This window comes from Phaethon aethereus (genome assembly GCF_964289735.1).
Source record: "Phaethon aethereus genome assembly, chromosome: 1".
Taxonomy (NCBI): domain Eukaryota; kingdom Metazoa; phylum Chordata; class Aves; order Phaethontiformes; family Phaethontidae; genus Phaethon; species Phaethon aethereus.
Window position 1 is genome coordinate 149,625,200 of NC_138575.1, and position 26,777 is coordinate 149,651,976.

At 42.0% G+C, this 26,777-nt stretch overlaps 1 protein-coding gene across 13 annotated transcripts in view; it reads left to right on the forward strand.

Moving 5' to 3' along the window:
- The window catches only part of MAP4K4 (mitogen-activated protein kinase kinase kinase kinase 4), a gene marked incomplete at its 3' end in the record, with an annotated part of 164,845 nt that overhangs the window by 109,292 nt on the left and 28,776 nt on the right, over window positions 1-26,777 (forward strand). For 4 of the 13 annotated variants that reach the window (XM_082009076.1, XM_082009071.1, XM_082009072.1 and 1 more), the window contains exons 6-16: window positions 1,381-1,471; window positions 2,995-3,125; window positions 5,411-5,465; window positions 7,883-7,961; window positions 9,909-10,084; window positions 10,777-10,849; window positions 11,317-11,527; window positions 18,837-18,998; window positions 21,104-21,190; window positions 21,868-22,086; window positions 25,451-25,612. In XM_082009076.1, the coding sequence (XP_081865202.1) occupies window positions 1,381-1,471; window positions 2,995-3,125; window positions 5,411-5,465; window positions 7,883-7,961; window positions 9,909-10,084; window positions 10,777-10,849; window positions 11,317-11,527; window positions 18,837-18,998; window positions 21,104-21,190; window positions 21,868-22,086; window positions 25,451-25,612 (1,446 nt within the window). The remainder of the gene's footprint in view (window positions 1-1,380; window positions 1,472-2,994; window positions 3,126-5,410; window positions 5,466-7,882; window positions 7,962-9,908; window positions 10,085-10,776; window positions 10,850-11,316; window positions 11,528-18,836; window positions 18,999-21,103; window positions 21,191-21,867; window positions 22,087-25,450; window positions 25,613-26,777) is intronic. The other 9 variants (XM_082009080.1, XM_082009081.1, XM_082009073.1 and 6 more) reach the window with 3 other exon arrangements.

Below are 26,777 nucleotides of genomic sequence, written 5' to 3' on the forward strand. Positions count from 1 at the left end.
GGTTGGAGGGGCCTGGGGACTGCAGGAGAAGAGAGATGAGCTCCTCTGTCTCCAGCCAGCCCTTTGCAAATCCAAATGTGTTTTTTCAGTAAGGTGAGATGGTACTCTGGAGAGAACAGACAATTATCTCTATGCCTGGGTCGGCGTAGCAGGCGGCTTTAAAAAGTATCCTGTGTGAAGCTGTGGAAAAGCCTTCATTCCTGTGAAAAATAAGACCACACCTAGCATTAGCAGCCAGTGAAGGGTCTTGGGGACATCAGCCATTCACTTGATTCAGTTGTGACATGTGTGGGGAGGAATTGTGGATGGTGTTTTTTTTGTCACGCTCATTAACTGTTTTAAAAAAAGAAAATAGCCCAGTGGTTATGTAGGCAAACTGGTAAATGATCGTTTAATGAAGAACATGTGTTAGGAAATATTTCTCCACAGCAACCACTACTCTCTTAACCTCTTGCAGCTGTAAAGGTTCTATTTCTTTATTTTTCATAAAACATTAAAAGCCTATGAGGGTAACACAAACAGGCAAGACAATCCCACTGGAGACTACAATTTTCCGAGCAGAGAGCTGAAGAGAAACCAAAATACAGGCAGTTGCTAAGAGGGTTGCCTGTTGTTCTCCCAATTACATTAGAGAGTAAAATGCAACATATGTCTTCCTCAGCCCTCCCTCCACATGGCTAACGCTTTGGGGCATGCATCCAGGTGCTGTCTCAACAAAAAGCACCATATGCCAGGAGGTTTTATTTCCTTTGGAAAGTATAATGCTCATGGTTTTTTTCTTTTTCCTTTTCTTTTGCTTTTTTTTTTTTTTTCCTGAGGAACAATTATCTGGTTTCATATTTATGGAGGCTAGAGAAGAGCAGCAGAGCTTTTGTTTGTCATCAGTCGTCCCTCTCCTTCAAACATAACCACCCATCCATCACCCTCCCACCTCCTTCTCGGGGGTGCATATATGCATCCTGATGCTGCTTCCTTTCCCCCTCCACCCTCCTTCCCCAGACTAAATTCTCGGTGACCCTGGGTGTGTCAGATGTCATTGATGTACACAGATGTCATTTACAGTGTCACTACATGGAGACTTTCTGGGAGCTGAACTTTCTTCACGTGACAATTGAGAGTTGTTTGCATAGTGCAGATGTTGGGCTGTATTTAGGTACAGCGTGTGCGTGACGTGGGGCCTGTGTCTCTGCTCTGTCACCAAAAGCTGTGCGGGCAGTGTGCTGCTACAAGGCTCCCATGGGTCCCACTGCACCCAGCCACTGAGGGAGAGCCCGAGACCCAGTGCTCTGGGCTTTGGGTGTGCTGGGTATGCGTAGTCTCTTGCTAAGCCAAGAGCCTAACTCTGAATGTCCTCTCCTTCCTCTCCTCTTCTTAATGCAGGGGTTGGCACATCTTCATGCTCATCATGTGATTCACAGGGATATCAAAGGGCAAAATGTGTTGTTAACAGAGAATGCAGAAGTGAAACTTGGTAAGTAGGCGCGCAAATCCACTTCCTCATTCATTCAGCCTTCAGTTTTCTGATGCTCCCAAACTGATTTTATCCTCTAAGAGCCCTGTGACATGTTCTGTAGCATGTGCACTCTGTCACTGCTCCCATGTGAATCAAGGCCCTGCAAGTATTTCCTTCTGCTTCGGAAGGATGGCATGTATTTCATTAGAAGATGTTGGCTTTCATGCCAGAAGCAGTGAGGGGACCGTTTTGTGGCCCGCACTGAGCCATGCGTGACTTGAGTTCATTCCGATTCACTTTATTCTGGACTTGGGAAGTGATGGGAGTCACTCTTTTTATTTGTCATTAATTAAAATAACACCTGCTGTACAGGTTCTGGACACAAAAGTACTATCTGGACAGCACTCTCGAGGGAGCTGTTGCATCAAGTTCAGAATGCAGTTCCAGCTCTGGCATGCCTGCCGAAAACCATGCTCATCCCTGGCCTAATCTTTCCCTTCCGAGTGGACAAACTCCTTTTTTCCTTCCCCCGATCTGTCTCTTCCAGTTACCACACACTTTAACCTTCTGTGTTTGTATCACGCTACATTCGCCACCTTTTTTTGGTTAAAAATAGAGCCATGCTGAAGCCCTCCCACCCAGCCCACATCCCTTCTGTTTTGCATTACACCTTCTTGCAGCATGAGGCATGGGAAGATGTCCCGGCTGCTGGAGGAGGAAACTCTCAGGAGAGCTTTCCTCCTTTTGGTCCAAAGTGGAGCACAGTAGCTCCCAAACCGTTGCTCCCACCGATCTCATCCTGTCAGTGTCACTCAGATGATGGATGCAGTGAAGCTGACACAGCCCTCCTAGAGCAGAGGCAATTACTAGTATAGAAAGGCATATATCACTGTTGTCTTGAGCGGGGAGTACTGGAGGGAAGAAGACAGCCTTGTAATGTAATTGCCCTGTAACAAAACGGGCATCTCCTTTGCAGTACGTGTGCGTGTGTGCTCAAAGTTAGCACCTCATGAACAATCCTCATCTTTTGCTCCTATCGACACATCTGCTCTGTGCATTGGAGCAGAGAGCAGTTTGCTGAGCAACAGATTTTTTTTGCTGTCCAGTTTTAGAGCAGGAAAGGTAAGACAGCTGAAAAGGAGACGCGTGGTTTTCCCATAGCATGAGAGGTATCTTGGGGAGGGAGGTCCCTCTGTATAGGCAAAGGTGCATGGCTTCACCATTTGGGAAGGGCGATAACCCTTCCTCAGGCTCCCAGGCAGTGTTTTTGCAGCTGTATGCTCCCTTCCGTAGGGGCAGGCTGATGAGAGGTGCAGGAGAGGTGCTCATACGCTGCTGTGTCTCTTGACACTTGCGGCCCGAGCATGTTGCATGTGAAGCACGAGGGCTCAGCTGCCTCAGCATTAATAATCATGTTTCTCTTCAGCATGGTTCTCCCACATGGAACATCCACAGGGTTTTATTTCCAAGTCACCTTACAGAAGTAATCACTGCATTATTTTTCCCCTCTTATTTTATTTTACTCTTTTTCCCACTCACAGTGGATTTTGGTGTAAGCGCTCAGCTGGACAGGACAGTTGGCAGGAGAAACACTTTTATTGGAACTCCATACTGGATGGCTCCAGAAGTTATTGCCTGTGATGAAAATCCAGATGCTACGTATGATTACAGAGTAAGAGAGTCCTGTTCACAGAAAAAAAACCCCCAACATACAAAACCCCTACACTTGCAGTATGAACGTCCATGAACGATGGCAATTTTTGAGACTTCTTATGCTTTGTAGGAGTAATATGATTTTGTGTAGGCATATTCTTGCTACAGTACAAGGTATGGGTCACTGCCAGATTGTGACCTTTAACAGTTGCCGTAGCTTCGAGGCGTAAGGAGTAGGACTTCAGCGTGCTGTAAGTGCTCAGAGAAGGCAAAAAAAGAGTTTAACTGGGAACTCTCCTGTTCTCAATTTGTATAATGATTATACTTTAAATTATGTTAGACTATGTCCCAGTTATTGTAGTAACCCAGAACAATGCATTTTAGGTGTTGCCTTAAATAGATCCACTGTCTGGAGAGCCAGTGAAGTACAGAAGGAGCTCTTTAAACCGAACCTGTTCCTGATTTCGAGATACATACGCATATTTATAAAAATTTATCCATCGCCACATTTCTCAACAAAGATAGTTTTTTTACATAGTTTGCTGCAAACCAAAGATTTTATTACTGCAAAACTGTAACTGGATTGATGATACTTGCACTACACTTAAAAATATTATGTTTCTGTATTTAAAGTTAAATTTCTTTAGTGAAAGCACCCTGTAATCTTAAAAGTTCATCTCAGCTTGCTTTAATGAAAGCACAAGGAAAGAAAAAATGTGAAAACATGCTTTTAAAAAAAATCTTCACTTAGACTAATGAAGTTGTTCCAACTTTTAACCAGGAAGGGCACTAGAGATATCAGAAGGCCTGTGATTAAGGCCTTACAATGAACTTTAGAGCTGAATATCAATTATATCAATTTGCTGAGATTGATAGCGGTGTTAGCTATCAGTACGTTTGTGTATGTCTAAATCTATTTTAAAAAAACAGATTGTTTGAATTGGTGTTTTTGTACCTTTTGACTAAGATTGATCAGACTGATCCTATTTCTCTTGCTCTAATTGCTTTTTACATCCATCAGCTCATTGTACTAAAGGTAATGCTTTATATCTTTGCAGATGGAGTTATTAGGAAGGAAGAGTGGCTATTAAATGATCTAATAAAGGGGAAGAACTCTCTGCAATATTTGTTAACGCAGTAGTGATGTGAAAAATAACTCCTCCTGCCTCTGAAAACACCCACTTATTGTTCCTGGTGGAAGCTGTAGGGCTCCCTCCCCCCAAAAAATCATGGTTAAATGGCTTTGTAAGATCATGAGGCTGTGCAGTTTAGCTTAAATGGCTGGACTGGACCAAGAGAAGAGATTGCCTTGCTGTGTCTAAAAATGCGATCATTAGAAATGCTTCTCTGCTTGTATTACAAGAAGCGCTTATTAGTTTTGACTGATTTTTTTAAAAGTCATTATTGTGACCAGAAGTGAAGACTGCTTTACTCAAGAGCAGCTCTCTTTCGGTCAGCCTTCTCCAGTATTTTGCCCCATAAGCTGCAGCAGTCTGTGGAGTTGGTCCCTTGCCAAGGCTCCTCCAGCTCTTCTTGCCCGTGTTTGACCCTCCTGGCTCTCGCTGAGGCTCTCCCTAGTCAGGAACGCTGGTCAGAGGCGGTACCTTGAAGGGCTTCTGCTGGAGGACTCTTGTTCCATAACGTTTCAAGCAAAGCTGAGATTGTAGGGAAGGAGCATTTGCTTTGGCTCCAAACAATGTGTCCAACAGAGGCTTCTTGCCATTTTAGCAGTGATAGCTGTTCCCCAATATAAAGCTGTTATTGGATTATTGGGACTAGAAAAAGTTCAGGACTGGGTGTATTCTACTAACCTGTGTTTATTGCTGGTTTAGACACTGAGAAAGACCTGCCACGTTTGGGGATTTTTGCCCTGCAGTCTTCACAGTCTTTCATTTTCTCCATCTTTTGTTTGAGGGAATGGGTGTGGTGCTTTCTGTGAATCTATCATAGGGAACTGTTCGACCCTTTGTAAACAAGGGAGTATTGCAAATTCAGTTGTTTCATAGACTTAGATTTTGGGCAAATGTATTTTTCATTGTGATAACATGAATATATTTTTAGGTGTTATCAGAAAGGGTTGTTTGCATACGCTGTATGAATACACACACGCATTTGTGCATATATATATGTATTATATGATGAGGATTTTATGATACTGTTACAAGAAAAAAGTAGCTTATATTATTTAAATAGACATGGTATTTGTTTTCAGTCACACCTACAGGGCCTTTGTAAATAGTACTCTCTTACTGTCTGAACGGGTAAATCCACCTACTAACATATGGTCTCTCTCTTTTTATGCAGAGTGACCTTTGGTCATGCGGCATTACAGCCATAGAGATGGCAGAAGGAGCTCCCCGTAAGTGATATGTGTGTTTCTCCAGTGGGCTGATTAAGACTGAAACCTATACTTGGTAGATGCTGGTTGTAATCCAACCCTAGTTTTGAGGTTTCTGAAAGTATCCTCATGTTATTTCTGTTCTCTTTGGTTTTGCCTGCCCTATAAATATAAAATCCCATAAATAGCAATGCTTTTGATAAAGATGGGACAGTTTTTAAGCACTACAATGCAGACTGCAGTAATTTAATTTCTATAGCAGGAATATTTGGATGCTAATCGAGTGTCAGACTTCCTTCCTATGGCTAGTATATTGTGTTTTGGAGTTGTGTCCCAGTTGTGTATTGCCTAGCCTGGGATGCTGAAACCTCAGCTGGGGAGAAGGGCAGTGGGGCCTCAAGAAAATCGACCTTAATGAAAAAAGCATCTGTAGCAATTGTTTCTGTGTTGGCTTTCCGTCAGTCTGGGTAATGCTTACATTGCTTCTCCTTTTGTTTCCACTCGTCAGTGGGTGGTGTTGATTTTCCTTAGCAGTGGCATGACTTAAACCGTAAATTCATCTTCAACAGAGAATATTGAACTTAATGCTCCCTGCTTGACAATACTCATCAGCTGATATGGGTATTTTTGAGACAGAAGCCTGGAAACCAAAAATGCACAATTTTTTATAGCTTATTTTCCCCTCACATACTTACTCTTTCTGAATATCAAGGCAAACAGCAGATACGTGCAAGGAAGACAGAAGGATGTAAAAAGAAAAGAAATTAGGCATGATGTTTTGGCTTTCAGTAGTAATTTTTACGAGAAATCCTTATTGAACTAGCAAATATGCTTATCCTGAACCCAACTGTAGATCTGTATTTAAAAAATAACAACCTAAGGTACCTAAGAGTGAGTTAATTAAATTTTTTTTACACATAAACAACCACCACACCACAGCCCAGCTTGAAACCTCTCTCTTTGAAATAATCATGTTGAAATGTAGCATTGATATTTTCCTAGCTAAAAAATGGTCATTTTATTATAGCAGCTGTCTTGATTTTTTTGTTGCTGTTGTTATTGTTAATGTAAAATTTATAAATTGAAGCACAACGTTCTTGTTTTGATTCATGTTTTAGGAAGTCTGATGGTTTGGTGTTGTGTTGTTTTTTTTTTTTCTTCCTAATTGCACATTTGCATGAATGCCCATGTGAGAGCTGCTCCCAGGACACCTCAGCGAGTGCTGTATTAACAGCGTTTGAGCTGCCACTTGACCTCCTTTTTGCTGTACCTTTTTGTTCAGTGCATTGGCTTGCCTGGATGGCTTTCATTTAGAAGCTGTGTCTGTGGGTTGTGTAAGCCTGGAATTGGACAATGATATTTTTTCATTTCCACACCGAAGCAGAGCTTGGCCCCTCTTTGTGTAAAAGCACAACAGGAGCATTTGAGAAGGTAGCAAAGATCCAACATAAATGCTGAACAGCTCTTGCCTTGGTCTGTCCTCTGGCATGTGGGCTCTGCCTCCTCCTCCAGCGGCAGCTGAAGAGTCCGTCTCTAAGCTTGGTGGTCTGATGAGGTCCACAGGCATCCAAGGGTCCTATTTGCCAAGGTTGTGGCCCCTTATTGTTGAATCCAGAATCCTCTTCATCAGTCTTTTTCTCGTGAATTTCTGTTGTGTGGAAGACATGACCTCTTCCTGCAGTGGTCATTCAGGCTGAGACTGGTGGTGCAAGAGGTCAAGCACAGGAAGATGGTAAAAATAGAGGATTTGCTTCTAGCACCCTTTCTTGGGCAGTCTCCCTCCCTGCTCCTTGTTTCTGTGTGTTGGCTCTGCCATGGTGCTTTGCTCTGGAGCAGGAGGAAAGGCTGTGTCCTAATGGACTCCCACTAAATGTCCACTGAAACCAAGGGGACTTCTTTTGAAAAAAGTTGCAGGTTTGCATTTCAAGTCTGCAGAGAATAATTTTTTTTATACAGACTCTCCCATGCTTCAGAACATGGAATAGAGAAAAGCTCCAAGTCTGGAGAGTAAAAATGAGGTGTCCTGCCTTAAGTATCTGCATAATGGAAGAGGAGGGCAGGTGGAATGAAGTTTATATGAAACAGTAACTGTGTCGTTCTTCAGTTCTGCCATCATCTTCTCCCAGTATTTTATTAACCGGAACATAAGCTAGGTGCGGCTGGAGGAGGGTTCTGCACAGATGTTCCCAACATGCTAGAGTCTGAAGGTTAATCTGTGCCTCGATCTTTTTGTCTTTTTGGGGCCACCTGTGGCACATTGAGCTGTGGAGTTTTTGTCATTTTGGGCTAATTCCATTTAGTTTTGTTGCTGTTGGCATCTGCTGCTTGTGTGGTCGGGATGGTAGGAATGGTTGTGTAAGCTGAAGCTGTGGTATTGACAGAGAACAACTAAGCCAACATCTCTATGTTTCTGTTTGGTCTTGTTTTCTTTCCTTCAGCGCTTTGTGACATGCATCCCATGAGGGCACTCTTTCTGATACCCAGGAACCCTCCCCCACGGTTAAAATCCAAGAAATGGTATGTATTAGTTCTAGTGTTTGTAGCCCCTTTTGTAGTGTGATGCTTTCTTGTGTCTCATCGCATGCTGTTTTGTTACTGCTTCCACAGAATTGTAAAGCAAAAATCACTCTGTTGTTATCTTCCGTGCCACTGAATCAAAGCATGAAATAAAAAGCATACGTTGTTTTTTTAGTTCTGTTTGTCCCAGAGAAATTTTGTCTTGAATTGTGTGAAAATGAAAACTAAGCTTTTTTTCTTGACAGAGCAGCATCTGTGTTAAGGTGACAAATGGATCCATATTTTAAAAAATAAACTCCCTCAGCACTCTTAGTATGCAGCATGTTTTCTCAGATATATCATAACACAGAAACAGGACAGTACCATTGTGTTCTAGTTGCTAAGTTGAAAGGAGCTATTAAAACAAATGAAGGCTTTTACTATAATTATTGTAAATGATTGGAATTGAGTGTGCACTTCTTGCCAGCTGAGAAGAATCCATTAGTATTGGAGGATTTCCTCCCAGTTACTGGTTAAAACTGGCATGTATGAAACAACAGTACTCCCTAGAAAGAGGTTTTGTATAGATTGAATGGGATCACAGGATGCTGTGATCCTGTCAAAATAATGAAGTGATTTGACTGCCTATTCAATATCAATGTAATATAAACTTGGCTTGCTTGCTGGGCTTGGTCTTTGTCTGGATTGACTTATTTATGCACCTGTACTGTCAAGGCATCCCTCTCCCTCTCTCATACTTGCCTTCTGCATGTTAAAAGAATAGAGATACATATACAGCATTTGCATGGGCCTTTCATTACCCTTTTTGTTTAGATTAATAACGCTTAGGGCATGAGGAATAAAAAAAACAACAGCAAAGTTACCCTGAATTCAGCCTCTCAGATTACAGTAGGAAAGTGAAGCGATGGATGGCAACGTTTGTTGTTTTTATACTTAACCATGTAGTGGACGTGTTTGCTGCCCAGGCATGGGAGCAGGTTGAGCGCACCTAGCAATCAAAAAGTGACTCTGGCCAAAGCCAGTGCCGCTGTGACTCGGATGTTCTGATGGTGTGCTCAGTGTCAGGTTATGAGAAAACAGGCCAAATGATGAAAAATGCAGTTTGGAATATTTCCGTTATTGGCATTTTGCAAGGTGGTTTGTTTGGTCACTTCTTTCTGGAGAGGCCCTCTTTCAAGGGTTCAAATGAAGTGCAAATTTAGGAAGGTGGTGCTCCATCTTAGCTAACTTCCATACTCTGACACTTTATGTGGTATGCAGGAGGAACTCAGTTCAGTTCATGCCCATAAATTGTGTGGGTGAGAATTTGACCCCAAGTGCCTGTGTTGAACAGACAACACTGTTTGACACCCGCCTATTGTTCTACGAGGATTTTTTTGGTGTGTGGCTCTTCATGTAAAACAATAAAATAATCTTAAATACTCGCAGACCTATCTCAGTGAGTTCAGGTGCGTACAAAAGCAGCGCAGTGCTGCTTGTGTCAGGGAATGCTGGCCGCAGTTCTTGCGGTGTTTGGTATGTCTGTTCTGAAGCAGACATGCCCTTAGATATCACGGGCAGGTGGAGACACAACGAGAGCTGCCCTGCCCATGCTTTAAGCAAGCTGGATGCTGCCCAGCTCTGGTCCAGAAGTAGCAGAGCTGGGTTTGCGTGATTTGCCTTTGAGGGCAATTAGGCCTGTGAAAGAGGGCACATTACTGTGAAGCTGTGCCTAAGGACTGCAGGTATGTTGGTATCGCCCTGTGTCCATCCGCCCCAGTGCTCAGCTGGAGCACATGCAGCTCTCTTTAGGAGGCACATTTGCAGACAGCACTTGTACCATCCTCTGGGACATGATGCTCTTTGAGGAAAGGAATTAACTTTGAGGAAGAACAGAAGAAATGTTTGAGCTGAGTTTTATCTGTGATCTTGGTGGTGTGTTTTTTTTTTCCCTCCCTGCTTTCTCAGGTCAAAAAAGTTTTTCAGCTTTATAGAAGGTTGTCTAGTGAAGAATTACATGCAGCGACCTTCTACAGAACAACTCTTGAAACATCCCTTTATACGTGACCAACCAAATGAAAGGCAAGTCCGAATCCAGCTTAAGGACCATATAGACAGGACCAGAAAGAAGAGAGGAGAGAAAGGTATGCAGCTTCTAAAAATCAAGTATTGCAGCTTGTTAAAAACACATATTTTTGTCCTGCTTTGCATTCTAAATCCCCACCCCTAGAAAACCTAAAAAAAAACCCCCAAAACCTTGAAAGGTTCTTTTTTAATTAATATTTTGACTCTCAGCAGGCTTTTAAGTTTTGTTCTGTCCTCTACAGAGAAAGTATCAATTTCAAGTGTTTTATTTTCAGATAAGTTAAATTTACTCGCTTCTGGGCCACTGCCTCTTCCATACAAGCATTAAACAGTATTTAGGAGGGTATTAGCATATATGCCTTTCCCTTTTTTGGTCTGTGGTAGGTTCATTCCTGGAATTGTGCCATAAATTAGACTCGCAGGAAGTAACCCATCACAAGAGCTATGAAGCAAATGTCTTGGGCAGCCTGTTCTCTTTATTCAGGTGGTGCCAAGGTTCTCCAGGTGTCTTGTCTTACATATAAAACCTGGCATCGTTCAAGGAATTTGCTGAAAGTCAGTCTGCTGCAAGAAAGTGCCACTTCACAAGCGTGGGAAGATGGGCTTGTATATGTAGAATGAGTTCTAAGGTCTGTGATGGATATTTTCACTGAAGGGGATAGGAACTGGTTCACTCAGGTGCTACTGCAACTCCCCACTGTCCTAAAACTAAAGATAAGCACTATCTAGGCCTTTGTTTCTTTCCCATTAGATGAGACGGAGTATGAATATAGTGGAAGTGAGGAAGAAGAGGAGGAAGTGCCTGAACAAGAAGGAGAGCCAAGGTAGTAATTGCTTTTGGGAGGGCTCTGGGCAGTCCATGCCAAGTACATCTAAAGGTCTGTGACTATAAATCAGGAGCACGCTAAATTTCTCTCTTATTAAGTGTACACACAAGCCACACAAACCACCCCATGGGTTTGAATACCTATTCTGTGACTGCTAAAGGTTTTAAAGCTCCCCCTCATATGGCTTAGAGCCAGCGAGCTCTGGATGGAAGGATATTTATGGCAAATATGATTGGTCAGGGGCTCCACAATGTCAGAGTTGGTCCTTATTTTGCTTGGCCTCATTTCACATCTTCCACTGAGAGCATGTATTTGACATGCATCCAGTGTCTTCGCTCCGAAAGAAACGAGATTAAAATTTAACATCGTGCTATATTTTATTAATGTTCCCCTGCTTTGGAAAAGGTATTTAATGGCCCATCAGGCTGTATTGTACGGGAGATTTTAACTTCCTCTTGTTGCAGTTCCATTGTCAATGTGCCTGGAGAATCAACTCTCCGACGTGATTTCCTGAGACTGCAGCAGGAAAACAAGGAACGGTCTGAGGCCCTTCGGAGACAGCAGCTCCTGCAGGAGCAGCAGCTTCGCGAACAGGAGGAGTACAAGAGGCAGCTGCTGGCAGAGAGACAGAAGCGCATCGAGCAGCAGAAGGAGCAAAGGAGGCGGCTAGAAGAGGTAGAGACGTGAAGCTGGAGCTCAGGGGACAAAAAAGCTCCTGTTCTGCTTGAGTTTCCCATTCCCACGCCCGTTTAAAAGGAGTTCCCTGTAGCCCCAGCACATCTCAGGAAAGAAAACAACATGTTCAAATACATTGGCAAATGTAGAGCAAAGCACTTAAATCCATGTCTGGCTACGTGAATATGAGCCATCTTCCAAAGCATTTGAATATCCAGCAGCTCCTATGGAGGCAACAGGAGCCAAAGTTGGGTTGTTTGAAGGTATTTAGGGGGAGGCTGTGTCTTGCTCTCTGTTCAAAGAAGAGGCAACATGTCTAGACTTCAGGTAGCTGTAGAGAAGGGGAGACATTAATTATTCCCAGATGGATTTTTTATTTTTTTTTAAAGGGGGCAGTACCATAAGATTACTTTTTTTGGGGCCATGACATGCTTCAGATTTCCCTTTAAAGCTTTCTCAAACATCTGTGTTTGGCATTCATTCATGGTAGGTAGAAGCCTATTTTTTTAACATATTACTGTCTCAGGCATAGTAGCATGATGACTAAAAGCCACCTAGACTTATAAATATGATTTATAAATCAGTGTTAAAATTATAATTTTGCAAAAAGTACAAATATGTAAATCATACTTTTGTGGTATAGTATTCAATTTGCATACACTGCCTGAAGATGAAAGAAAATTAATGTATGTTCTGTCATACTTTGCACCTCCTAAGATCTCATGTGCGTATAGATAGATAGATAGATAGAATATGCAGTGTGAGCTTCAGAGGTAGGAGGATTTCAAAAGAGTTCTTCAGGCCAGAGCTGGGTATGACACAGAGCTGAAGTGAAACCAATCCTCTTGTTCCTCAGGAAGTGCAGGGTCAAATTCCAGTCGTCCTTAAATGACCTTTTGCTTGAGTTGCTGTTTCAACTGTTCACTTAGCAATGAGGGAAAAACTACACCCAGTCTGGTTTTCCAAATCCTGGTAATGTTTAAGGAGGGCGCAACCAGGACCAAATGTTGATTTGCATCCTGTGACGTGTTTACATAACAAATAATACAAAATTCCAAATAGCTTTCCAGGTCACATTATGCTCCTTATCCCTCTTTTTCAGTGTGCAAGTGAGTTTAGTGCTGCTCCTTGGTAGCAAAGACTCAGCCACACATGAAGCCAGGAGGAGGGACAAGGGGGAGGCATATAAACTCAATTTCTCTTCTGTTTCTTCCCCACCCTTCTGAGATTGCCAAGATAAACATCGTAGCTCTTCCAACTGTTTTTAGACTCTGGCTCTGTAGCAATTTTGTAGGGGGAACAGATCATAAAAAGAGGCTACGAAAAGAGAGCATGGGACAATATGAAAATAAAATATTTTATTGATATTGTCAAAGGTGGGCAAAAGTTGAGATACTACTTAGCCTCTAAAATTTTGCTTAGTATCACAATCAATTAGTTCTTTTAAACGCCTCTTTAATCTCCAAGGTTCTGTAGGTGATACTTTTTTGGCAAAGAAGGAGATTATAATTAAATTATTTAGATCATTTGCTTTAGTAATCAATGCAACCCTCAAAATTTGGAGTTTCTTTTTAAGATAAAGGAGATGCTGCTGCTAGTAATGGAAACAAAGCAATGCACCTCTTTTCTGCAGAGGGTTGGACTTTTTGGGGATGTTGCAGAAATCATAATTTAATGAGCAATTGAAAAGAAAAGGCAGTTACCTGAAAGTTATGTTTAATCAGTCCTGCTTTTGAAAATACAAAACAGAACTAACAACTTCAGCAACCACAACACAGCACATAATGTAGGTTGATGTGTTACTGAATAAGGTTACACAGTAAACCGTGTAGAGTTCGTAAGAGTAAAGCTTTTACCTTTTATTGAGTCTATAACCTCAGTCTGATTCCCTTAGAAACATAAATATGAATGATGAGCTAGAAAGGTTTCCTTTTGCAGGTGGTGGGGTGGGCATATTGTTTTTAAAGTGAATATAAAAAAAGGCTCACATGCAGTTTTCAAAAAACTCCACTTAGTCCGTTGGATCTTGTGTTGGAAAAATGTATGATCCCAAGTGATTTTAACAAAACAAGCTCTTTAAGATGGGGGAAGGGTGGTAGACACATATTTAGATCACATCAGTGTTGTGACACAATTGAAGGCCAGAATATTGAAATGTGGTCACTTTGTCCTTAACTCACCCCCCTGTTTTGATGAAACCAGTAAACAATTAAAAACTTGGTAATGTGAGTTAAGATTAGTGTCAGGCATTGAATCTTTGGGTTTCCATCAGTTTGTTGACATGTTTACCAAGCCTTGCTTTCTTGTAATTTTTCCTTGTGTAGAGTAAGTGTGTGTTTAGGTATACCTGTTAAAATTCTTCCCAAAGAATGTTAACACAATAGATAATCTCCCTGGACAAGTTGCTTAAGCTTTGCCCCCCTTCTCCCCCTCCCCCCAACCCCCCAGCTTCCTAAATTAAAATTGAGGGCTTATTCTTACAATGCTGGCACAGAGCCTAGACAGTTTTGACCGAGACTGCAGCAGGAACCGTGTTTAGGACATCTGCCAAAAACTGTAATTCTCAGCAGTATTAGAGAAAAGATTACTTTTTGAAAGGCATATAGGTGACTTCTAAAACTTGTTGTTGCAGGAACCTTATAATTTTTGTATTCCTTAGGAGGTAGAAATGATATGTGGTCAATGTGCAGAAAATTACCTGAAGTATTTTGAGAAGGGGATTATTTGTCCTCCCCTGACCCCCCCTTTAAAAATGATATAAAGACTAGTTGCATAAATATCAGATATATGACATATAAGTGTTTAGATTATTTAACAGAAACCTGAACTGTTCCTGGCTATTCTAATATGAGTCTATGTTTCTGTTCAGCAACGTGGAGACACCAGTGCTCAGTGTGACAGGTACTGAAAGGCATTTGAATTTGCACTTTGCAAAACTGATTCTGGTTTGGGAAATTCTGAATTAGCTGTGGTGGCATCCCATTCTGTGTGGACCTCCACAGTTCTGGATAACTTCATTAAATGGTGTCTCTGTCCCTGATTATGAGAACCTAAGATGGATGTTTTTGAAGTTGAAGGTTATAGCACCATTGGCAAGTAGTACAGTCCAGTAGAAGCAGATTTGTGGAGCACAATAATTAAAGTGCTGAGGACCCAGACTTCACGTGTTTGAAGACAGGAGGAGTTCCTTTGGATTAGCTGAGGTCTAGACTGCATGCCTGCTTGTGGTTGGAGTGCATCTGCCTTTTTAATTTCATCCAAAAGGAGTGGTTGGCACTCCAAGACATCTTCAAAATATGAAACAAAACCTGGTAAGTGGAGATGATTGGATGATTCACTTCAAAAGAGCACTCCTGATTTGAACCAAGATGCTAATGTAGATGTACCTGCAGGCGATATTTGCCAGAGCTTTGTTTCTTTTACAGACGGGGAGGTTATTTGTTATCTACTTCATTTGAATTGCTTGCAGTTTGGATTGGTACTGAGTAAGAAGTTCTACTTCTGGTTTGTCTCTAGCGTGGGCAAAGCAAAAGTCTCATTATTGATCTTTCCAATCCTCTTCCTTAGCTGATACCAACCTACCTAGTTCTTTGTGAGAGAAATCATTAACATATGTATTTATCAAGCTTCATCTGAATATAAGACAGAATAATAATAATAATATTTTATGAATATAAAACTAGAGGGTCTGTATTTATCTTCAGCAATTCATTATTTGAATGAGGTCCCGCATTTGTTGGTATGCACCAATTGCATGTGTAGTTGCATTGCCCCCTCCTGGCAGATCGTGCTCCACTGCATGATCTTCCAGTTTGGAGATGTCAGGTACCATTATGAGATTGTCATTAATGCACCCTAAAACGCGGACAAGGAGCCAGAGTATTGACACTGTATTTTCTGTATGGTTTTTTTGTTGTTGACGTAGTAAATGCCAGTTTTGTGAAATGCAGAAATTTGAGGCTGTATGGGCTCTGTCAAAATTCTGTTTTTGCATCTCTGAAATCTCTTTGAAGAGTTCCTGGCCTTACCTTCTGGTTAACAGTTAGCTCCTTGAAAATAACTTTTCATCTGACACATGCAAGAAAGTTGGTAATACTGTATCCAACTAAAGTAGATATGGATATATGTCCATAATTTCAGTGAATCCAGATCTATACCTGCTGTCTATTGGGCAATGGTGTTTTACATCAGGCCTTTTTTGTAGTGCATGATAAGAATTATAATATCCAACAATCAACCTTATTAAATTCAGAAGCACAAGTTTTATAAACAGAACTGACATTGCTTTTAACTAATGGTTTTCCCTGTCCCTCTCCCCTCCTTTGGGCAAGCCTAAGGAGCATGGTGACCAGGGCTTTGGTGTGTTCTCGTCGAAGAGTTGCCAGAGGCAGTTAGGAAGGTGACCTTGTGCTAACAGAAAGATGGTAGGAAGTCAGCTGAATGGCTGCTTCGGAAGCTAGCTTGGGTCAACAACGGCTTGCTACCACCTAGCTTTGCCATCACTTTGACACGATATAGACTAGGGACCCAAGCGATGCTTGTTGCTGTAATTTTCCTTTCCCTGGGCTTGTTAAAAGCAAATTCTACTTCATTAGCAGCCAGTAGTTCGATGCTCAGGTTTCAAAGGCCATGGGCAAAGGAAGTGGAACGTTTTTTGTCTTTTGGCTAGGGCTGGGAGTAAGCGGATCGTGTGGGGTGTTTGTGCAGGCTCCTGTGGTGCTGGGTGCCTCCCCTCCCACCCGCCTGGTGAGGCGCTGAGGCAGTGTCTGACGAGAAGGAGGAAGCGATGCCGAGAAGCCCCATCTTGCCATGTACTTTGGCGTGTAGACAATAGCGCATTTGTGCTTTGGAGATTTGACTTAAATGCACACTGGTGGCAGAGAATTCTTCTTTTTCTTTTGCTGGGTAATAAACATCTACTGTTGGTGCTGAACTAGCAAACTGGCTCAAGGTTTGCTTAAAAATCTTGTCTTTTAACAGTTGATTTTGTTTATTTCATTATGCCGTGGGAAATATGCTTAGTCAATTTGTAACTTATTTTTCTCATATTAAGTTCATTGCTGAATACTTCTCCATTGATTCAAGAGGTGATGAGTTTGTTTTATCTGAAAGACCTAAGCTCTGCCCGTCTTCCTTGTAGTGAGAATGATGCCATCCCAAGTTCTGCAGTATATCCACTTAACAATGTCAACACAGTATTGTTAGACAGACAGGCTTCATATATTTAAGAAGTGTTTGAGTTCATAAAATGCGTATTAACCAGTCAGCAGTGTGCTGTCTCTTGCATCCTCAGGGCAACAGAATTATTGTACTTCACATCTTCGTTTTCTTAAACAAAGAGCCTGTCAGACTTGATTAGCCAAGAGGCACCTGAATATATTGACTTAAATACAGAAATTGTTTGACACAGATGCGTATATTCAAAAATAAAAGTGCCTGCTTAATCTTTTTACAGTGCTTAAAAAATGAAGGAGGGGAAGCAGCGAAACCTGTGAAATACACTGCGTGCTGTAGCTGCCTTGCAGCACTTTTGCTTTTTTTATATCTACATTCATTGAAGAGAGCTTACTTAAGCAAGAGAGAAAAGGCTGGTGAATGCATTTAGTTAGGAGAGGAGACAAAAGAGCAAGGAAGCTGTGTTTCTGAGAAGATACAGCAAATGTGGGGGAGAAAAAGAGCTTATATCTTGTGACACGGGAAGGTGGTGGTGAACCCAGGATGATGCCATGGGTCAGGAAGGAAGGTATCATAGTTACAGAGTGGGTGTATTTGAACAGTGGTCTTCAAGAAAGTTGCATCTTTCCCAAAACTGCAGCTACTTAAAGAGAATCAGAAAGCAGCCTGTTTTATTTAAGTACTACTAATTCTTAACCATCTTTTTTTTCCCTCCAATGTTTCTTCGCCACTGTCATGTCAGTATCGGTTCCAGAAGATGGAAAAGGCTGTTGAGATTTCAATTACTTCATAGTTATGCAGGGTAATCTGCCGAGCAGAGAACGCTCGTCCCATGAAGTAACACAGGGAGTGTAGATTGGCCTTTGCTTCTTCAGTTGAGCACAACTATGAAATGCACACTCATAACTGAGTTTGTGAACCCAAATAAAAGCTTGGACTGAGTGCTCTTGCAAGACTGCTTGGAATGCCTTAAGACTGGCAACCCTGCGGCAGCTTTGCTTCAACAGAAATTGGTGATAGTGTTAACTTTAACCTAAATGTGAAAAGGAATAACCAATGTAGGTTTTCATTTTGTTCTTGGGATTAAATTTGAGTGTGCTTTTTTTGCTTTAAATTTCTTCTAGAATTTTTTAGCATGTTATAGAAATCTGTAATGGAAGTAAATGTTGTAAGAGCTATTCCCAGTTGATGGTTGAGCAGAAGACAGCTGGGTCTTTTGACACTTAGGCAGTTGTGGGAGGCTGCCTGGTATTTCAAGGTAGGTGGAGTAACTGGATGTTTCTGTAGAAGTGCAGGAAGAGTTGGTCACGACTGTATGGGCATTTAAAATGTCTCCTCTGAAGTCATATGTGGTGCTCTGTAGACATAAATGAGTCAGTTCATGCTTTCTAGAGCTGTTTTCCAGGTTCTTTTCAGACTTCATCAGACTTACCAGCACCACTTTTTATTTGGGTCATGCGTGAAAGCTTATCTGTGTAAGCGTAAAAGCTTAGCTCAGCTGTTTTTCATCTTTTACACATGGGTGCTTTTATGTTCTGGGAGGGGCTGAGGTGCTGTTGGTCAGCCTTCCTTCTCTCTTAGGCAAAGTTTTGGGCTGTACATTAAATCAAGCTTGGTTGTTGGGCCAACACCACCAAATTCCTATCAGACCATGAATTGTGTTAAGAGAGAAACTGCTTACTGAAAACTCAGATAGTTGTCATTTAAGTTTTAGCTGTTTCAGTGGGGCTGATAATTCCCTTTTGGCAACATTTAGATAATGTGTTGAAGTCAAGAAAATTGTCACTCTGATTAAGATTTGAGTTCAACAGTTGTTCAAAGATTGAAATTTCAGTGTGAGCCTCTCTTGAAGAGCAGCAGTGAGCTTCCACACCTCAGTTGTCAGGAATATGGTACGTGACTTTGTGTGTGTGCATGAAGAAACCAGAGAGGGTAAGTGAGGCTGCTTTTAGGGATAGCTGTGTGCTGGGTATGAGTTAGTTTCCTAGTGGAACACTTGCATAAAATGTTTGTCACTCAGTTGCAGAGCTTGCCAGTCCTGGTAAATCCCTCTCTTCATAGTAGAAAACAACCCCACCTCTTTCTTTGATAACGACGAAAGTAAAACTTTGTGGTTTCTTTTCCCTTTTTGTAGCAACAAAGAAGAGAACGGGAAGCTCGAAGGCAACAAGAGCGTGAGCAAAGGCGGAGAGAACAGGAAGAAAAGAGACGACTGGAAGAAATGGAGAGGAGGCGTAAGGAAGAGGAAGAGAGAAGAAGAGCAGAGGAGGAAAAGAGGAGGGTAGAAAGGGAGCAGGTGAGTCCATGATACAGATATATGTGCAATATGTTTCTTTCTTCTAAATTCTAATTTAATTTTTTCAAAATTAGTAAGCCTAAAGCAGCTTAGAGGCAACCTAATGCTGACCCTTTCATCTTTCTTGTCTCTAACAACAAACGCACTAATATAGATCGTAGGGCTTTATGGAAAATTCTGGCAGCCTCAACATTCCCTCAGAAAAAGAGGTTTTGTTGCAGTACTCATTCTAAATTCAGCATTTGCTCCTGGGCTTGACTAAAAACCATCAGAATTGGCGAAATCATCACTGGGGCTGAAGGTCGTTTCTAGGCTCATCTTGCTGGATCTGTGGTTCTTGCAGGACATGCCCCTGTTCAGAAGGCCTCCCAGGGAAGCACCACTCTGTTGCGTGTCAGCTTCTGGTACCCAGAATTGGTCAGGAGCTCATTATAAACTTTGAATATTCTGAATTTGAGCTGGAACCTTTGAGCTGCAGAGGATTTTCCTTCTTAAAACTTAAATATGCAATCTCACTCTCTTTGTCTATTTAAAATCAGCTCTAACAATGTATGCCAGTTCAGGCAGCAAGTATATCTTAAAGTTGTGTCAGTGTGCCCTTAATACATTGAAAGTACAGGTGAGAAACCTTTTAAATTGTGAAATTCAGCTGCTATATTTATGCATGGAATCTGCATGTTTTAAAATCCTTTAAAAACTTTAATCAGGGTGATAATCAGGGTGATTACTGTGCATGTACTGTGAAATACTGATCCCAAATAAAGGGCCAAAACTGCTGTCCAAGAGGGTGATTGTAAATTTCCCGTTGCCCTCAGGAATGCTGGTTTTGGTCTGATATACCTTAATTTTTTCTTATGTAAAGTCACTGTATTTGAGATCATTGATGATCATGTTACTGGGGAATGTTATTGTGTTTGTATATATTCCAAAGATTTTTTGAGTCAAAAGAAGAGAAGACAAACCAAAGGGAATAAATAAATGGAAAATCTCTAATTACTGCACAGCAATTTGGTTTTGGGCAGACACCGGGTATTCCCCCAGCTGCTTTTTAAACTGTTGAAATGCTAATTACGCATAGTGCCAATAATGACAAACGGTTAATTGATGTGGCCAAGCTGAACCACTCTGGATTTTTTTTTTTTTTTTTGAAGAAAAGACATGCCCCCCCTTAGAATTTTTGTTAACTTAAACTATGGCTCAGCCAATGTGCGTGACAACAGAATAGTGTATCTCATTAGTCTGTCACAAGACTTTCTATAGCTCCCATTACTGTATCACTGAACCATTAATTTCTTTATGCATACACTGTAAATGTGTGCGTGTGCTTGTGTGTGTGCGCATGCACATGTTACATACTTCCATTAATTGCATGATAGGATGTTACCAGCTTGGGTTTGGTGCTTCAGAGTTTGAGTTCTTCTAAGGGATCAGGCGGAGCAGCGGGTAAACCTCTCAGCCTGTTGAGGCTGCAGGTGAAGAGATGGCTAGATCGCAAGAGCAAGCGAGTTTGGTCTAATACCTGTTTCCTGGTGGATGTTTGTTTGTATCATAACCATCGCATAATTCAGCAAGGCTGGCAGCGTCTGCTCAGGAGAAGCTTCTGGTTGAGGGCGGCAGGGGAGATAGCAGGGCAGGGCCCCGCTGCACTTGGCAGTGCCCCTCTGGGGGAGCTTGCTCCAGGTCTGCCTAGACTAAGCCTGGCTCTAGCTGTTGCTAACAGTTCATCGCACCAGTGCAACAAACTAATGTTTAATACAACTTGCATGTGACTTTGTGTTGGCTGTGTTGAGTCAGATTTGCTGTGTTTTAACTTTCCAAAACCTTCAAGTGCATTTTGCTGCTTCTTGAAACCACTTCCAAAATACATAAATGAACTCTGGCCCGTGCCGGCAGCATTTGCAGGAGTCCAAATTTCAGAATGGAAGGGGCCAAAATCCAATGCTCAGGAGGCAGGGCTTCCTAAATTGTTCTGCAGACACTAATCCATCCTGAAGTGTGTTTCTCGTTAAAGCTGAACTGGGGAAGTAGCGTGTGGTGTTCCACCCAGGGGGTTCTGATGCATTCCTTTTGAATAAATTTATTGCTGGGTAATTTCTATGTGACAGGAGTATATCAGGCGACAGCTAGAAGAGGAGCAGCGGCACTTGGAAATTCTACAGCAGCAGCTGCTCCAGGAGCAGGCCATGTTACTGGTAAAGCACTGTATCTGTTTTGTTCAGTAGCTATAGGATCCATTTATCTGGCCAGTCCTAGGCTTCCCTTAGTCGGGCACAGCTGCACTGACAGTATGGCAACAAAGGAGCTTGATTAAAAGGCCATTTATGCTAGTGTCGTGGGCTGACAGGCACATATGAGAAGTGCTGTATGGTCACACTGCTTTCTGGGCAGTGAGAGGAGGCTTTATGTTAAAGTGGAACAGTTCTGGTGTTGTGGTCGAGTTTCTGAACAGACCTTGGCATTCAGTGAAGAACTAGAGTGCTTATGTTGCAGATCAAAAGCACACATGATATGTAAATCCACCCCAGGATACAATGGCCTAGTGTTGGTCTAAATCATTGTTTTATGAACTTTACACTGGATTTAATATAAGTAACTCTTTTTTTTTTTTTTTCCCCCTTTAATAAAAATCAGTTTTGACATAACTTTCCAATCGTGTCAAGCTTAGCAATACACTCTCAACTTTCCCAACACAAGACACATGCCATATTGGTCTAACTTAGCTCTTGGCTACACTTTAACAATGAAATAAACAATTAAAAAAAAAAAAGGCAACAACAACCAGAAAAGTGCATTTTTAATGGGATGGATAGGGACACATCCACCGTACAGTCAATATCATGTCTTGAACTACTCACGTGTTCTCTCAAAGGAATACAGATGGCGAGAGATGGAGGAACACCGACAGGCAGAGCGACTCCAGCGCCAGTTGCAGCAGGAGCAAGCCTACCTCCTGTCGCTGCAGCATGATCACAGGCGGCAGCAGCAGCAGCAGCAGCAGCAACAGCAGCAGCAGCAAGAAAGAAATAAACAAAGCTATCATACCCCTGAGCCAAAATCCCACTATGAGCCTGCTGAAAGGGCACGTGAGGTAAGTCCTCCTTTGGGCAGAAATCTACTACGTGCTCCTCTGCCCCTGCCTGTTGGCATCATGATGACTGCGGTTCTGCTGTTGTACAGTCGGAGGCCAAAGCGTCACTCATAAGTGGCAGGGTATTTTAAAATTTGGCTGCTGGTTTCCAGACTCGAGGGGTACTTCTGAGTACTTCTGCTGCAATCATTGGAGTTCAGAGTTTTGAGGTATAAAGGGTGGAAAGAAATTCTGGAAGGCTGCAGACTGAGGGGACCTGGTTTTGGAAGCATTGTTTCAGGAAGTTAATCTCATCTGCACTTCATCAGACATGTTTTCACAGGAGGCATTGGTGCAGTCGGCAGTCTGTGTCTCTGGCAAGTACAGGTGATTGCAAATTAGGAGGCAACTGGAAAGCACGAACCTATGAGGGATGCTTGCATGTAGCACCTGTTTACACATTTGCTGCCTTAGTCCATGCTCTTGGAAATTTCCTTTTTGTGACCACAAACCTGAATTTCATTAGTTTCATTTTTTAACTTTTAAGTATTCTCTTCTGGGATCATGTCCTGCTGTTAGAAAACTCTGTGGTGCTCTCTTCTTGGACTTCAGGCTCTCACAAGTCAATCTGAAATCATCAGAGTGCTGTTTGTTTCAGTGAGTGGTCCCCTGTCTTCTCTGGTCCACGGGTAACATTGCTAAGCAAGTAATTGCCTCTTTGCTGCATACTTGGCTCTCTTTCAGCGGTCTTATTCTTAAGTTTCCCTTGAGCACTATACTGCCCACAAACCACTAGACTGGGCAATACTGGTCAAAGCTCTTAACTGCATTCATCACCAGCATGTGGGAACTAGATAAATACATTTTGGAATAAGAACAAAAAAATCCCTGGGGCTGTTGAACATGATAAAATAGCTTTCAGTCCACCTTTGTCCAGTAGTGCTTCATTGCCTTTGAAGTATTGCTGTTTGGGCTTGGTGAGCACAAATTCATTTTCTTGTAGATGCTGTTTCCAAATTCTTCATAAACCATGTTTGTGCTATCTCATCCATTCCTCTTGGTGATTGAAGTATCTGGTATGTCTCTCTCTCTCCTGGAAGAAGTTCAGACTTGTCCAGTATGTGGTGGTGCAGGCATGGAACCAGCCCTCCTGTCCTTTCTCCTGGCCTGCCTTAGTGAAAGCACAGTGCCAGTCCAGCACTCCTGTCCAGCCTGAAGGCTAGCTTTGGAGGGATGCAGAACCATCTCTGTTTCTTGTCTCCCATTTTCCTTTTGGACTTGAAAAGGAGAGAAACTGCTGAAGATTCAGTGTTACATCCTTTAGCAGGGCCACTGATTCAGCTATTTTTCTGTCACGGTCTTTTTCTTTTGTAATTCTTCTAGCTAGAAGGAGTAAAGTGAAGGCACAGGAAAATTGTCTTAGTTGTCAGATCTTCCCAGAGATTGCTGTGTATGTGTGGTAGAAGTATAGCCATGGTATACTGTGGTGCCTGGCAGTGGGAGCAACACCAGTTAATCTTAAAAGCAGACATTAACTCTGATGTAATTCTTGACATTGGAGTTGGAGTGAGTGTTCTGTGCCTCGTACTTTCAGGTATACTGCTTCCAGAGAGAGTCTCCATCTACAGAGATGGTGACTGTCAGGATGATAACCCAAAGGGGGCTAACCTTCCTGTTCTGGAAAAGTCTGATAGGGATTAGGTTTTTTTTTTTCCCCCCCATTCCAGTGGCAATTGTGATATAAGGAAAAGGACTTCTTAGATTGACTCTGGGAAATGGGGGCGATTAGAGCTCAATACCGTTTTCTGATCCAGACAGTCAGATGACTGGAACAGGGCCTGTTTCTATCCAGGGATACACTGCTTGTCTCCTTCCCACCTCTTGCGTGATTTTAAAGACTTGTGGCTCATGCAGTTTGTGGGCTTTGTGGAGGAAACCTCCTATCATCTACAGCTAGAGACATGAAAGCCTTTCCCTTCAGACAGAAGGACTTGGGGCTTTTCCTTGTTCTATTCATAACAAGGAGTCTGGCCTGTTTTTTAAGCTTTAAAGGATGGCTCCATGATGTTGAACACAGTGGTGAAAATGATTGTATAATGAAGATACTTGCCTCCATCATTGTTGTATTTCCTCATACATGGTGTATTTTGTGTAGACCTGGCAGAAACTTGTCTGCTTGTTTCCATAGGCAAACTGTTACTGTCCTCAGATTTTGGAAAGCAGAGGCAGGTTGGGTTTGTAAAGCATCCCAGCTAAGGAGTCCTGGAAACTTGCCTCTGTCTTCTGACATGGGTATATGAACAGCCAGTCCCTCCAGACCATCACTGCTAGGGAACAATTAGGAAACCACCCCAATACTGGTTTTGTGCTCCAGGCACAAGGGTTAAAGCAAATCTTATGAGCAGCATCTCAACAAATGAAATCAGCCCAAGCTGCTAGTTTGATCTTTCTTTGACGCTTTGATAAAGTGCTGGGAGTTCAGCGTTCCTCAGCAGCAGCTCCCCTGGCAGAAACGCACACGCTGCCCTCATTCCAGCAACAGACCATCTTAGGAAATGGGAGGATATTTCCTTTCTGCCTGGAGCCTCCCTCCATCTCTTGCCATTCTTACTGCTTGCTTTGTTCGCAATGCCGTGGCCTTGGAAGAGGCGACATTTCTGCATGGGGACCTTGCTTGATTTCTTTTGAAGACTGAGCACTTTCTGATGTAGTCTTGCCTGTGAAAAGCTGTCTAGGTTAGCGTATGATCTACACACCCCTGAGAACCAGAAACAAGCTGCTGGGGCCATTCTCTGCAGTCTGTGAGGTCCTTTTGGGACTATCTGATAAGAGAGAGGATGACCAGTCCTACAGTTTCATATCTAAAACTGAGCAGCCTCCAGTATTACCAGGTAGAGGAGGCTATCTTACCTCTTCTTGCAGTGCCAAAGGGACAAGCACAGGAGAGCAGATAATTAAATAACATTGGTGGAGTAAGGTGGGTAACTACAGTGAGGGATAGCAATGGGAAATGTACTTTTATATTGTAAAGTTGTTTCTGGTTTCATATATCCTTTTTGTAGTCTGTGAGGTAAATACTGAGGAAAATACTGTAAATAGTCTAGGCAGAAAGAAGCCTTATAATGGTCTTTCATCATATCACTTCACATCTTGCTGCCTGCTGTAACCTCTTTCCTAGTATGGATTTTTCATATTGGCTTACTTGCCACTTCGGTGCAGTTCACTCTGTTTTACATTGCTGGTGGAAGCGGTAGGGAAAAAATCCTGCCAAGCCCCAAATATATTTGGTTTCTTTATGGTAAAGGAAAGGTGGTAGTCACCTTCATATTTTTACTGTAATCAGTTTTATTGACTCCAGGCTTAACCTCCATTTATTTTGGCTTAGGTGGAGGAGAGATTTAGAAAAACTAATCAGGGTTCCCCTGAAGCACAGTCTAAGCAGATGGGAAAAGTGTTGGAGCCACCAGTGCCTTCAAGGTCAGAGTCCTTTTCCAATGGAAACTCAGAACCTGCTCAGCCTGCGCTGCAGAGGCCGATGGAGCCCCAGGTAAGTGCCCAGGAAAATCTCGGTGTGCCTGGAGGAAATGCAGAAGTCCCAACATGTTTCATTCAGATTTGCAGATCTTGGCACATAGAAAGTTTTATGTAAAGGGTAGCACTGTTACACAAAGCAGTTTATTCAGTAGATTTGCTCTTCATCTATTTTTGCTTGTTTTATTGATAAATTGGTGGATTTGTGGTTTTAGTGTGGATTTTTTTAATATTAGAATTAGATTAGAGCCATTGCATTTTGTTATTATTTGTGCAACAGAGGAATCGTGAGCTAAACACTGGTGACAGCGGCAGTACACTTTTACAATTCAGAATTTGATCTGTGCAAGATACTTACTAGCAAAGAGGGTGCTCAGGAAAGAAGTGAGCTGGCCCAGGTTTTTAAATTCTTGCAGAAAAAGCTAACTAAACAAGTGGGTTTTAATAGTATGAGCACTGCTTCAAAGAGATTTATAAAACATGGCTAAGAAAAGCAAGTTTGTTGTCAGTAGGCTTATGGTTGCTAAATAGAGCTCTATACCACCCCGGAAAATCAAAAAGAGGTTGAAACCATTGAGCTGTGTGGCTGTCATCATTCTTTTGTTTTCTAACGAAGAGCCTTCAGATCTTGGTATCTGTATCTCATTGGAATTACAGCATTAATTTAGAAAGTAACCTTTGTCTAAAACTTAGACATGGCCCATAAATTCTGAGTGCTTTAGAAATGCTAAATTAAACAGTATAGCTCTGCATTCTGTTCTTCTGTTTCCATGCAGAATTTTCTTCTCCCAAATTCTGTTGATGACAGTGCAAGCTAAAACTGTCCCTGATTGTGACTAGATATTGCAACTCTTTTGGGCAACGGGAGAATTTGAGCAGACGGGAGAGTGGGAGAAATCAGGACAGAACTTCATCTCTTACTCATTAATTCCTGGCTTTTATTCAAACCTCTATGACTATTTCAAAATATTGGACTTGTATCTTCATGCTCTCTGTGCCAGTTACTTTTAAAGTCTGGGTCTTCCACTTATATTAAGCATAATCAGGCTCTTCAACAGCTGTGTGTATTAAAATTGAGGAAATAAAATCATAAAAACAAATACAAGCAGCCTACTGAAACTGGGGTTGAAAGCAAAGTCTTGCTTAATTATTAGGTGTGAAAACCTTATGTTCCTCAGTTA